The 13136-nt window shown below is 44.9% G+C and overlaps 1 protein-coding gene across 3 annotated transcripts in view; it reads right to left on the bottom strand.

The window, feature by feature from the left end:
* The window catches only part of FLT3 (fms related receptor tyrosine kinase 3), a 68283-nt gene that overhangs the window by 53601 nt on the left and 1546 nt on the right, over positions 1 to 13136 (bottom strand). For 2 of the 3 annotated variants that reach the window (XM_064493246.1, XM_031465804.2), the window contains exon 1: positions 7155 to 7285. The exons of the other annotated variant lie outside the window; for it this stretch is intronic. In XM_064493246.1, the coding sequence (XP_064349316.1) occupies positions 7155 to 7197 (43 nt within the window). In that variant the 5' untranslated portion in view covers positions 7198 to 7285. Of the gene's footprint in view, positions 1 to 7154; positions 7286 to 13136 lie in introns of those variants that run through there. 3 annotated transcript variants of the gene reach the window in all.

Below are 13136 nucleotides of genomic sequence, written 5' to 3'. Positions count from 1 at the left end.
TTGGTAAAACTCATGGAACCAAACACTAAAAAGGGCAGAATTTGCTAAATGAAAATTGTACCTCAATAAATCTGACTTTTTAAAAAGCCAAAGGAAGAATTTTCCACCATTGATTATCAAGGTTCTTTCTGAGAATCCATTCCAGAACCCTGGTGGCTTGTCCCAGAGTACAGTTTCAAACACTTTCTGAGCAACGAGGACAGCTCTAGAACTAGAAAAGAGTTCCCAAAGGGGTGTTGGTGGGGTGGGGGGAGTGGAGAAAAACTTTGGCACCAATCTGAAACAAAATTTTAAGTAAAAGTAAAATCTGCTCTATCGAAAAAGTGATGAATTTAGACATTACAGAACAAATCAGGCAATGTCAGGGCACCTCACTGTCAAATTCTCCAAGTCAAGTCTCCAGTGCGGCAAAGAGAACTGGGTAAGACCTGGAGACCTGAGTTCCAAGTCCCTCTTCAAGAGTTACCTGCTGCGATAACCCTGAATTTCAGCAAGTCGTTTCACCTCTTTGGGTCCCACTTTCCTGTGGCATAAAAGGGCAGCAGACTAGAGCGGTATAGTAAATATATTTGGTCTTACTCCCAGTTTCTGGAACAAAGTTTCTAAAATCCTTGGAATTTCCTGAGTGATAGGAGTGTCTGTTGTTACGCATAATGGCCCCTTTTGATCACAGCAGAGTTTATGCTAACCAGGTGGCGTAGGGTGGGGCCCTCGGTAGCCTCAGGATGGGGGTGGTTGTAAGAAAGACTGAGCGACTGGAGGGTGGGACTGAAAGCTGACCTCTGGGCAAAAGGGAAGAGGGTGTGCTGATTAAATTCTATAAAAATTCTTGAGATTTGGTGAGCTTCTGGGCTGGTGAGCAGGAGTGGTTGCTGGGAGAGTGGCTGCCTGGGGGGTGGGGCACGGACGCTCCAGGCCCCTTCCCATCTGCCTTGCCCTGTGTGCCTCTTACATCTGGCTGTCCCTGAGCCACATCCTTCCATAAGAAACTGGTAATCCAGTAAGTAAAATGTTTTCTGAGTTCTGTTCTCCTTGAGCCGCTCTAGCAAATTAATCGAACTCAAGGAGGCGGTCATGGGAACCTCTGATTTACAGCCGGCCATCAGAAGCCCAGGGGGTACCTGAGACTGACTTCTGAAGGGGGCTGAGAGGGGTTTGAGCCCTGATCCTGTGGGATCTGATGCTCTCTCCAGGTAGAGAGTGTCAAAATTGAGTTAAAGTGTAGGACATCCAACTGGTGTTTGAGAATTGCTTGGAGTGGGGACCCCTCCCACCCCATATACGTGGTGCCCAGAAGTGGTCCTTGTGAGCCGCGCTGTGAGTAGGGAGGAGACACACAGGGCTTGTTCTTCCTTAGAACTGGGGACCTCTCATCCTCTCCACTCAGTCTATGCCCTTTCTCTGTAAATTCTCATGATTTTAACTATGGTCTGTTAGCCCATGAGTTCCAACCATACACTTCCTGTGTGTAGGCTCTGTATCTGGGTCATCCCCAGGAATCTTAAACTCGGATTTAATCTCCCCTTTTCTTTCCTAAATCTACTCCCTCCTCTCCTTCTTCATCAGTTGGTGCCAACACACCCACTGTTTGAAGCCAGAAACCCAGAAGTCATTTTCCACTCATCCTTCTCCCTCACTTTCCATCATCCAGGCAGCTGCCAAGCCTTGACATTTTAACCTCTTCGATAATCACCAAATCTCTCCGTGGCTCTTCGTCTCTATTACCCCTGCCCTAATTCCAGTCCCTGCTGCCTGTGGCCTGGACTCCTGCCAGCAACTTCCTAGCTGGCCTCCCCGCCATGGTCCTGTCTGCCTGACACCCACCCTCTACACAGATACCCCAATGGTCTTTCTAAAACACATATCAGAGCACCTCACTCCTCCCCTTAAAACCCTGCAACAACCTACAGTGATGGTCCTTACCCTTTCTTGAGTCACAGACCCCACTGAAATCTGATGGAAGCAATTTACCTTCATACACACACACACAAACACACGCGTGCGCACACACACACACACACATGCACACACACCATAAAGGATGAAGTAGACCCCCTGAATTCCATCCAGAGACTCTTGGTCCATATGATAAAGTCCAAGTCCTTTATCTCATCACTGAAATACTCCTTCCACATTATACACTGAGCCTCTGGCAACCCTGATTTTTTTAAAAAAGCTTTCCATTGAACAGTTTTCAATTTTCTGAGTTACAAGTTTTTAATGACGGTCACCCTATCCTGGAGGCCTTCTACACTGTGCCTCAGCAGCCCAGGATGAAGTTACAGTTTTCAACGACTCCGTGTGTTGGACCTCTGTACCTTTTTCTTCGCTGCCCTATTTGCCTGGAGTGTCCTGACCCTCCTGTTTCCCCGTCAACTCTTACTTACCTTTCTAGCCAAGGCTCTGGCCTCACCTACTCTTGGAGGCCTTGCCTTGTTTTCTCAGCTTGCGGGAAAGGCTCAACCTCAGGGCCTATTTCTCAAATTGCACTGAGATTTTCCTCCTACAAGCCTGCCCCTTCCCACCAACACCCCCGACACTGGGCTGTGAGCAGGAACCAGGACTACGCGGCAGCTAACACAAGTCCTGGACTACATGGGACTCCCATGTGTCTAAGAAGGGAAGGAGGAGCATCCTGGGACTCTAAACCCTAATGATTTCTTTAGACTTGATGCATCTCTCTTTCTGCAAAACACCTGCCTGACCAGGGATGCCACTGTACTTTCCAGGTATTGCCCGATGAAGGGGTGAGATACGGCTCATCTCCTTTTCACAAATGAGGAACTTAAGTGCAGAGAACTTCCCTGCCCGAATAAAAACTCACGTTTCTCAACTGTGTTGTCAGTCCTAACATATCCAACTGCATTGCTCCAAGGACAGAATCCCTGACATTAGGAAAACTGTAACTCAAATAGCAGAGCAGCTGAAGACTGAATTCAGCAGCTATCTTACAATCAAAGCACAACGGTTTAAATAAATAATGACAATATCCTGTTTTAGAGCAGACCGTAAATAATTTTACAGCGTATTCTTGGCTACCAGTTGACTTACAATGACAGCAGTGAAAAAAATACTTCTACTGTTTAACCTAAAAAATAACAATAGTTCCTCTTTTAGGATCTTATGCAATTCCTCTAGCCACAAAAGAACAGTGCGTGTGTGTACTTTATATTATTTTTAAATTTCCTCTCCATGTGTTGGTACCCATGGAACAGAATTGCACTATTCCAACTAACGACCATCAGTGAGTCCTACAAAAGCTTTCATCACTTGAGGACCAGGGTTGATCTAGCCATAGAAGGTATCACCCAAGGGTAAGTAAATCACAGAGGTGTGAAGCTCATGGACCCCAAAGAGACAGAAAAACCTTTGGTCATATCACTGTGGCCGCCTAACTAAGCAGTAGCGTGGGCTTTTTTGAAAATCCTGATGGAAAAATCTTAAGATCACAAAGTCATCTGACAAAAACCAAAAGCTCTACTCAGACAAACTGCCTACTGTGAGATTCACAAGGCTCTGCTGATTTGGAGAGAATAAAGGACACAGCACCATGGAAAGGCCAAGCTCACTGGCAGCCCCACCACTTCCCCTCCCCAAATTCTTCTTCCTATTCTCTGCAAGGTCCCTTTCAAAAACCAAGAAAAATGATAAGATATACTCCTTTTGAGATTCCTTGCTTTTTGCCAAATCAGAATCTTTAAAGATTAAGGCAACATCTGGTGGCTGTTTGGGGGTTCAGCAAGACTGCAGTCTTGAACACTGAATGATAAGGGTTCTTGTCACATGACTTTAAGTTTCATTAGAGAATGACAAGATGGGAATTGTGGCGAACGTGACGAAGCTGAGCTATCCTGTGGGCTTTTCAACTGAGCGGGAGTGCTCTCTGGAGAGTAAAACACAGTCAACAAATTTGTTCAAAGAACCATTTGGAAAATCACTTCTTCCTAGGACCTGAAAAACGGTCATGTTTCACTCTGGAACAGTCCATTTGTTTTATTTTAAATGGAAGACTAGTTTCTTTCCCACAACAATGCAGTACAGCATATCCATGTTTAAGTAGTTTTAGGGCACAAAAACCTTCTGGGAGTCCTATTCTGACCTGGTGGCAGCTTCCTTTACTGAAGCATGCAATTTTTCATCTATTGATATTTAGTGATCCTCATACCTGTGTAGAAAGGTTTAACTAACTGAAAGCAAGCTTTGTACCAAAATGTTTTCTTGGGGAAAGGTGATGGCCATGCATTTTTAAAATAAAATGGAATTAGCTATTTATAAGTACGTACCCCCCTTCATCTTTCATCTTAGTACCCCTCGGGCCTAGCACAGAAATAAGTATTCAGCAAAAGTTTGTCAAATAAAAAAAAAATTTTTTTTTCTTCCTCGTGCAGGCTTCCTCTTCATCTTCCTTATCCAAAGTCTTTCCTGGTATATAAGTAAGTCTCCCTCCTCCACATTTAATATCTCATTACCTGGCTGTTTTTCAGCTAAATAACAGGAGCCTTCAACACCACCACCAAAATAATCACTGATAACTAAGAGTTAATGAAAGTGCCTTTTTAGTTACAAAAAGGAGAGCCAAGTAGTTCACAATTAAACCTAAGAGGATAATTTACAATAGATCCATGTGAACTATCCAAGAAGAAATGAATAGCCAATCTAACTTGTATGATGGCCACAATTAGAACTACCCTTTTAGGATCAAAGGACTAGACTTTAGGATCAAAGGGGACCTTAACACCAGCTCACCAGGTCTGGTGTCCTATCCAATCCAAACCAGTCTTTGCCCAGCATCCCTACCCTCCATCTCTTCCCGAACACCCCCCCCCCCATCTTAGGTTAGCAGTTCACTAGAAGGCAGATAAAGTAAGATAAACAGCAAGGGCAAAGGACAGCAACTAAAATGTGTAAGTCAAGGCTTTGAATGTGAATTTTCTGACACTAAGGAAAGAGTACCACAGTTATTGAAATATTGAAATCCCCCTCCTCTGAGCCACTATCAGCACACAGTGCAGTTAAGGCCGCGGAGAATATGTTTCCATCCTTTAAATACTAATTGGAAAATCTCAACATTATTCACAAAAGGTTGAACTTACAATAGAAGGGAAATGGGGTGGCATCCTATCATTCAAGGAATTTAAAGCTTTTAAACATTTACAGTCCTCACTTTTAAGCTCCTCACTGTACGCTTCTTTATTCAAGAAAATCTGTAATAACAAGTGTTGGCAAAGATGTGAATAACTGGAGCTCCCATACACTGCAAGTGGGAATGTAAAATGGTACAACCACTTTGGAAGACTCTTTGACAGTGACTACCAAAACTGACGTGTGCCTCCTCCTATCAGCTAGGAATCCGACTCGAGGATATCAGCCAAAGAGAAACAGGTGTTTATGTCCACCAAAAACACGTAAAACACTGTTCATAGCAATGTTGTTCCCCATTACACAAAATTGGAGACAACCTAAAAGTTCTTCAACAAAAGAATGGATAAATAAGACGTATAGTCTATTCATACTAAGGAATAGCACCTAGCAATGAAAAACAAACCAACCCCAAAACCACTGTTTTAATGAAGTTGAAAAAACAGGCAAAACTATGGTATTAGAAATCAGAATAGTGGCTACCTTTGAGGGGTATAATCTGAGAGGGGGCGGAGTTAGAATTGCTCTGTGTCTTGATCAGATAATGATTAGGTAGGTAGTACATATATAAAAACTAATGGAGTTGTACTACGAAGATGTATGCATGTTTGCTGTATGCAAATTATGCCTCACTTATAAAAATCTAGAGAGAGATGTAGGAATTTCTGAGACTGTCCCTAAATATATAAGAATTCAATGCAGCTTAAATATAGTTGCATGTACTGATGTTTATACTTTTAGAAAGCCTTTATATGCTACTGGAAAATTCACTTACTACTTAATGTTATACACAGCAGAAAGCTTTTTGTCACAGACTCTGAAAACCATATTGAACTATACATTTGAAATATACATATTTACCAGTTAACAGAGATGTTTAGGAAGTGCAAGATGTTTGCCCACTCCCTTATGCTACATTTTTTTACTCTGCAATTCTGAATTATTTACAACAAAAGCTATTGGAAATAATTCTTGCACGTCTATACTGCCAATATTTTCTCTCTATGTACCACAGAGGCTTCAAGTTAGAATGCTCGAATTTTGGAGCTGGAGGAGACACAGCTGGATTCCCTCACTGGACAGAGGGGGACGCCAGGGCCAGGGGCAGTGAGCGCTGGTCCCAAGGTCGCAGAACTAGGACAGGGACCTTAGGCTCCCTAGCTCCCAAAACTGTCTCCTGCACCATATAAGCAAATCAACCCGCTCATGTCTCCAAATAGATGAACTGGATCTAAAGGGGAATATTTTTCCCCCAATAACAATTGTTCCACCTAGATTATTTGGGAATGGTCAGCTGAGTCCTTGAAAATCCTCTTGGGGTTTAATGCCAGGATAAAAATCTAGTACAGGAGGAGAGGGTAGCTAGTATTTTAAGATGTAAATCCCGTTTCCAAATTTCCAAAGTAACTATTCATTGATCCAACTGAAATTCGGCGGGGTGGGGGTCGTTACCCAAGACGACTCGCTTGGGAAAGCGAGAACGCGGGCACATTTCCCCATCAGAGTTCACTCCTTAAATCAAAACCTCAAAAGAAGAGTGGAAGACGCCCCCCAGGAGTCTCTGATGGCCAGGGTCGGTGCAGGTGAGGTCCGGGCCACCTGGCGCCCAGCTCCGGGCCGCAGACTCGGGCGGCCTGCCCACACCCGGGCGCGCGGGCCGAGCGGGCGGCCAGGGAGGCGGGCGGTGGGGCCCCGGCCCCGGCCCCGGCCCCGGGCAGCGCTTCGGCGAGGCCGCCGGGGAGTCGGGGCCGCCGGCGGGGGCCGCGGGCCAAGCCGGAGTGGCGACGCGAGAGGAGGGGAGGAGGACGTGGGGTGGGCAAGGACGGGGCCGCGGGCGAGTTCTGGGCGAGTCGAGAGGGCGCGAAAGAGGGGAGGGGCGCGGGAGCGAGGGAAGGAGCGGGGCGGGGAGGAGCGGAGCGCGGCGGCGGGGACGGAGGAGGCGCGCGCCGGGTCCCCGCGCTGGGAGGGGGCCGGGGGCCGCGCCGGGGGCTGCGGGGGCTCGAGCGGGGCCTTACCGAGCAGCGGCAGCCGGCCGCCGAGGCGCGCCAACGCCGGCATGGCCTCTGGAGCCCGGGGTCCCCAGGCCGCGCCGGCCCAGCCCTGCGATGCCGCCCTCCGCGGCGCGCCCCGCGCTGCAGGTGGCTCGCTTAAGGATGCGCGTCACCGACCGCAAATTCCCTCGGACTGGTGCAAAGTAGAAGGGGGGGAGGATCCCTCTCCCCACCGTCAGGGGCTGCGCCGGGGCGCCGGTGCCTGGCGCAGCGCTGCGGCCGAGCCCACGTGCCCGCCGTGGTCCGCAGCCCGCGCTCCGCGGCGCCCGGGGCTCCCCGGCTCTGGCGGGGGAGACTGGGCGCGGTTCTGCCGGGGAAGTCGCAGGGGCTCCGCGGCTCCGGCTGGGGAGGACGCACGACAAGAGCTGCCTTGCCCCCGGGAGTCCCTGAACCCTCTCGGGTTTGGGTCCAGGAGCGTGAGGACAGCAGGGAGCCAGCTACCGTCCTCCCCGCGCGCGCCGGGGTCTCTGAGGCCGCAGGACGCGAGCTAAATCCGCGCCGCACACGGGCGCCTCTGGCCGGCGCGCAGGCGAGCGGAGGGTCATGTTCCACGCTCGGTGGAGCCTAATTGCGGACTGATTTTCTTTGTCTCCCCTCCCATCTCCTAGATGCCCAGGACCCAGTCAACAGCGGCAGCAAGAAAAACAGGCTCGGTTTCAATGTCAACCAAGGCAATGAGGGAGGCTAAAAACCAGCCATAGAAACCAAAGCAAAACACAAAGTGCACCTCCCGGGGATGTTTTCAATTATCCACTCCATAATTCTTGTTCTTTGGCGCATAATATTGCAAGTTGAACTGATTTCCTTTGCTGAAGTTGACGATTGGAAAGCCCTTGAGGCTGGCTCTGATTCTGCCCTCAGCCAGCCCCTGACCTTCACCAGGAATTTGTCCTCTCAGAATCCCAGTTTCCCCACCGTCAGTGGGCAGAGTGGACCAAGTGGTTTTAACGTGCCCCTAGGTTCTAGGAATTCCATGCTTTTAATTATTTTAATCATGTTCTAATCAAGGATGATAATTGACAGTGTTCCTTCTTGGCCATACAACCCTTTTCCTCAGCTGTAGTCTGTATAGCAGGATAATTTTCTCCCCTAGGGCACAACAGAAACTTTAGACGTGTCCGCCGTGGTGCAGCAGCCACTATGGAAAACAGTGTGGTGGTTTCTCCAAAAATTAAAAATAGAATTACCATGTGATCCAGCAGTTCCACTTCTGGGTATACACCCAAAACAATTGAAAACAGGGTCATGAAAAGGTATCTGGTACATCCGTATTTATATCAATATTTTTCACAATAGCCAAAAGTGGAAGCAACCCTGATGTCCACTCACAGATGAATGAATAAACAAAATAAAATGAGTGGATAAACAAATGTGATATATACATACAGTGGGCTATTATTCAGCTTTCTTAAAAAGGATATTCTTGAGGACATGCTAAGTGCAATGAGCCAGTTACAGAAACTGGTTCTACTTATGTGACTTTCCTGGAGTAGTCACTTTCCTAGAGACAGAAAGTAGAATGGTTGGGTTGGGATGGCAGGAGGGGAGATGGGGGAATGGAGAGTTGTTTAATGGGTACACAGTTTCAGTTTTGCAAGATGAAAAGCATTCTGGAGGTTGGTTGCACAACAGTGTGCATGTTCTGAACGGTACTGTACATTTAAAAATGGTTAAGATGGTGGTAAGTTTTATGTTATGTGCATTTTACCACAAGTAAAAGTTTAAAAAATTTTGTTTAAGCATCTACCTTAGGTCAGACAGAACTAGAGGAAGACAACGTGAGTTAAGTGAGGCATGAACAGATAAAAGCAACGAAACGGGTTGGTAATGGGAAGAAAGGTGGGCTATAAGCCTTCCAATTGTCGAGATCTAACGCGTTACCTTTTATTTACAGCTTGATTACTGCAAGCTTTCAAAGAAACTGCTGATTACAGGTTTGCAACATATCAGCTTGGGTGGGGCATTGTTCAAGGTCACAAAATCATGAAGATATTACTGCTTTTTTTTATTTAAAGAATCTTAAACACAAGGCAGAAATCTCTGAGAGGGGAAAAATAGGAATGCTTTCTACGCACTTGATTCTCCCTGGAAATTGGTGGAGAAGATAATTCTCGAAAAAGCAAATTTTATGGCGGGAAACATTTCGGAGTATGAGGGATAGGCTAACGTTTAGGAGGTGAGAGGATGTCCATCGCTCCTGGAAGTGTGGCAGGAGTCCTATCTAACATGATACCCAAGTTACTCATCACAGCAACACTTTCAGGAAGGTAACCCTACATTATCTGGAGCCCTAGATTACATGACTAGTTATGCACACCCTTGTGTAAAACTTTGATTCCTGAGCTCATGACAAGAAGCAACCAGGAGGAATGAGATGAAAGAAGAAACAATAGAGAGAAGAGTAAGTTTGTTTCTGAGTTGAATGGAGGGTCTTGCATTGGCCCTACAAAAGATACATTTTATCTAGATTCTAGACTGCACAGCTATGAGTGAGTGGTCCTTCATCTCATAAACATCTTTCCAGCCCTTAAGTTACGCAAATCTCTCTCTCTCCCACTTCAAAACTTGTGACATATCTTCAGTGAAAGTCTATAGGTGAAATGCCTTAATGTCACTTGTAAAATATGAAGCTTTCCAGATAATAAGGGACAAGCAGAAGGAATGTTTGAATAGGAGTCCTGTGAATTCAGCTGAAATATCAACTGTACAGTACAATTTTACACATCTTTTATTATAGAGAATTTGAACCTACCAGTTGGCAAAATCTGACAATACCAAACATTGGCAAGATTTCAGATCAATGGGTAACTCTTGTCTGCTGCTCATGGGAGTCCAAATGGGTGTAAACACTGTGGAAAATAATTTGCCATCACTTACTGGAGTTGAAAATGTGCACACCCTATTCCAGCAGTTTCACCCTTGGGCATATGTACACCTTAGAGAAACTCTGCCCACGTGTACCTAGAGCCATGAGCATGAATGTCCATAGCGTTATCATTTGTAATACCTAAAAATTGGGGAAGTCTAGTGGGGTGGGAGTATAGCTCAGTGGTAGGGCATGTGCTTAGCATGTGTCAAGTCCAGGGTTCAATCCTCAGTACCTCCATTTAAAAAATTGTATAAAAATTTTTTAATTTAAAAATTGGTGAACCATATGACATGTCAGTTAGATCTCAAAAAGCTGTTTAAAAATGATACAAAGTCTGAGAACTACTTCAAAATAATTTGAGGTGGGAGGTTTTAGTGGAGGAGTCAAAATTGATCATGAGTGACTAATATTGAACCCAATTGATAATTAAATAAGCTCATTACAATTCTCTTAGAAGTGTTTTGTAGTAAAAAGATTTGGGGGGTAGGAGGGAAAGGCTTTGAGAAGACTGATTAGTGAAGTCATCCTGAATGTGTAGAAGAGAACTCTTTCCTGGGACATCATCTGTCATTTTACTAACCCGCCTAAATGAGATTAACTGTAGCATAACCGTGGGAACTGTTTCCAAGATGGAAACTTGGTGGCACACAGGTGAACTGCAAAACTCTGATGGCAGAATTTCAAGATAACTGTTTATGTCCAAGATGATTTCAAAAGAATTGTCTCCTTAGAATTCTAGGCACTGGATAATGGATGACTTTGCGCTCCTAGCTTCCGGTCCTTCGCTGGGGATCTCTGGTATTCCTTGCCTTCTGGTGCATCACCTTGCTCTCTGTCTTCGTCTTCACATGGCATTCTCCCTGTGTGTCTGTCTCCATGTCCACATTTCCCCTTTGTATGAGTACATCAGGCACATTGGATTGGGACCCACTCTCATGACCGCATTGTAATGTGATGACCCCTGTAAAAGACCCTATCTTTGTATAAGGTCACATTCTGAGGTACAAGGGGTTAGGACTCCAAAATATTTAGGGGGCAGGGGAAGGGGGAAGGAATTTAATGCACAACAGACAGGTTTCAAAATCAATGCCTAGAAATTAATCCATGTGATTCTCCTATAGATTAGTTGTTAATTGCTATATTAAAAAGATTTCAATTTGATATTGTTTTTACACAGAAATATAGCATGGCTAACTTAGAAGTTAACACAAAAATAGGAGAATTAAAAATTATACTTTCAAAGAGTGTAAGGTAAAAAGGATACAAACTATATGGTATGACCCATGTTAGGTTAAAACAAATAAAGAAGTATATATCTGCCCAGATGACCGGAGGGCAGTACACCAAAGTGCAAACTGGTCATCTCTGACTTGCCTTAGGAGTGAGATGGAACTAATTTCTCCAATTAGAAATCTAAGGCTCAGAGCTGTCAGGCGATACGCCCAAGGTCTTTCAGCTAGTAAGAGGCTGATGGAATTCAGATTGGCTTGCATCACATCCCCTGCTTTTAACCATTTGCCTCAGTATAATAATTGCTACCATCTGAGTGCCGACAAGTTGCCAAACAATGTACTAATCACTTTACAACTAGTGTCTCATTTAATTCTAATTACAATGCCGTAGGTTAGGTGCCATTATTTCCATACCAAAGAAGTCTAATATGAGCATAAAGTCTGAAGCTGGGAGAGATGGATGGTTCAAGAGGCCAAAGGACAGAGATCCTAAAAAGAAGACGAGTTGTGAATGTAATGACTTAATGACTGCTGTGATGACTTAATGACTACCTGGCCCATCTTAAATTGCCCCCAAAATAACTAAGGATATAGAGGAGTTGAACAAGATAATTAACAAGGAAAAAGTTAACATATTTATTTGAATTTATATCTTGACAAGCCGAGAAAATATCTCCATTTTGGACTTCTACGGCACTTTATAAATATTGATGATATACTAGGTTACATCAATTAATCTCAAAAGCATATGTTATGCCCTCTGATCACACTACAGTAAAGCCAAAGGATTAATGATCTATAATTTTATTCCAAGATCTTAGAAGTTTCTAAACACTCTGCTAAGTAGTATTGGGCTCAAGGAGGAAATCATGAATTCAATTACCAGCGATATATAAAATACTGAAAATAAGAACAAAATTGATAGAATGGGATAGAGTTTTAGCCAACCAAGAAAGTCTTACAACCAGCTAATTAACGTACTTCACACAAATGGACTAGAAAAGAGTGGGTCTATGGGATGGGGATGAGGAGGGAGCAAACTTAGTCCATTCACATATCAATGAAGGACCAAAGGTGACTCTACTGTGCTGGTGTCCAGTAGAGAGGAAAGGCCTTTGAGGAGCCACAACCCTGCAGGGGTAAGTGTAAAGGGACTAGTTGGTGGGGGAGGGTGGGATAGCATCCTAGATCCCTCCTCTGTAGGGAGCCAGACAAAGAGGACTTCAGGAAGGGCAAAGACAGGCAGGCCAGCTGAGTGCAGCTTGGCCCAAAGCCTAGCAGTGGAATTTTTAGAGACTGAAAAAGGACTTACGTTTTTATCCACAGGGCTCATGATTACCAGAGGCTGCTAAAGTGTAGTAGGGCAGTTTAGCTGGGGTGTATAACACATCCAGACCAAAGAGCAGAAAGGACTGATCAAAAGAAACCAAGAATTGAAGACAGATAGCAAGTGTTGGTGAGGATGAAGAGAAATCCAAACCCTCATACATTGCTGGTGGGCATGTAAAATGGTGCAGCTGCTTTGGGAAACAGTCAGGCAGTTCCCCACAAGGTTAAACATAGAGTTACCGCATGATCCAGCAGGTCCACTCCTAGGTACATACCTAGGAGAATTGAAAACATAGGTCCACACAAAAATCTGTACGTGAATGTTCTTAGCAACTTCATTAATTATAGCTCCAAAGTGGAAACAACCCAAATGTTCACCAACTGATGAATGGAAAAAATCTGGTGTATCCATAGAATGGAATACTATTTGACCAGAAAAAGGGAAGAGAGATACTACAACCTGGTAAACCTTATTTTAAGTTAAGTGCAAGAAACCAGTCACAGAAGACCACATGT

This window comes from Camelus dromedarius, chromosome 13 (assembly GCF_036321535.1).
Source record: "Camelus dromedarius isolate mCamDro1 chromosome 13, mCamDro1.pat, whole genome shotgun sequence".
Lineage (NCBI taxonomy): Eukaryota > Metazoa > Chordata > Mammalia > Artiodactyla > Camelidae > Camelus > Camelus dromedarius.
This window is presented reverse-complemented; position numbering and strand designations above follow the sequence as displayed.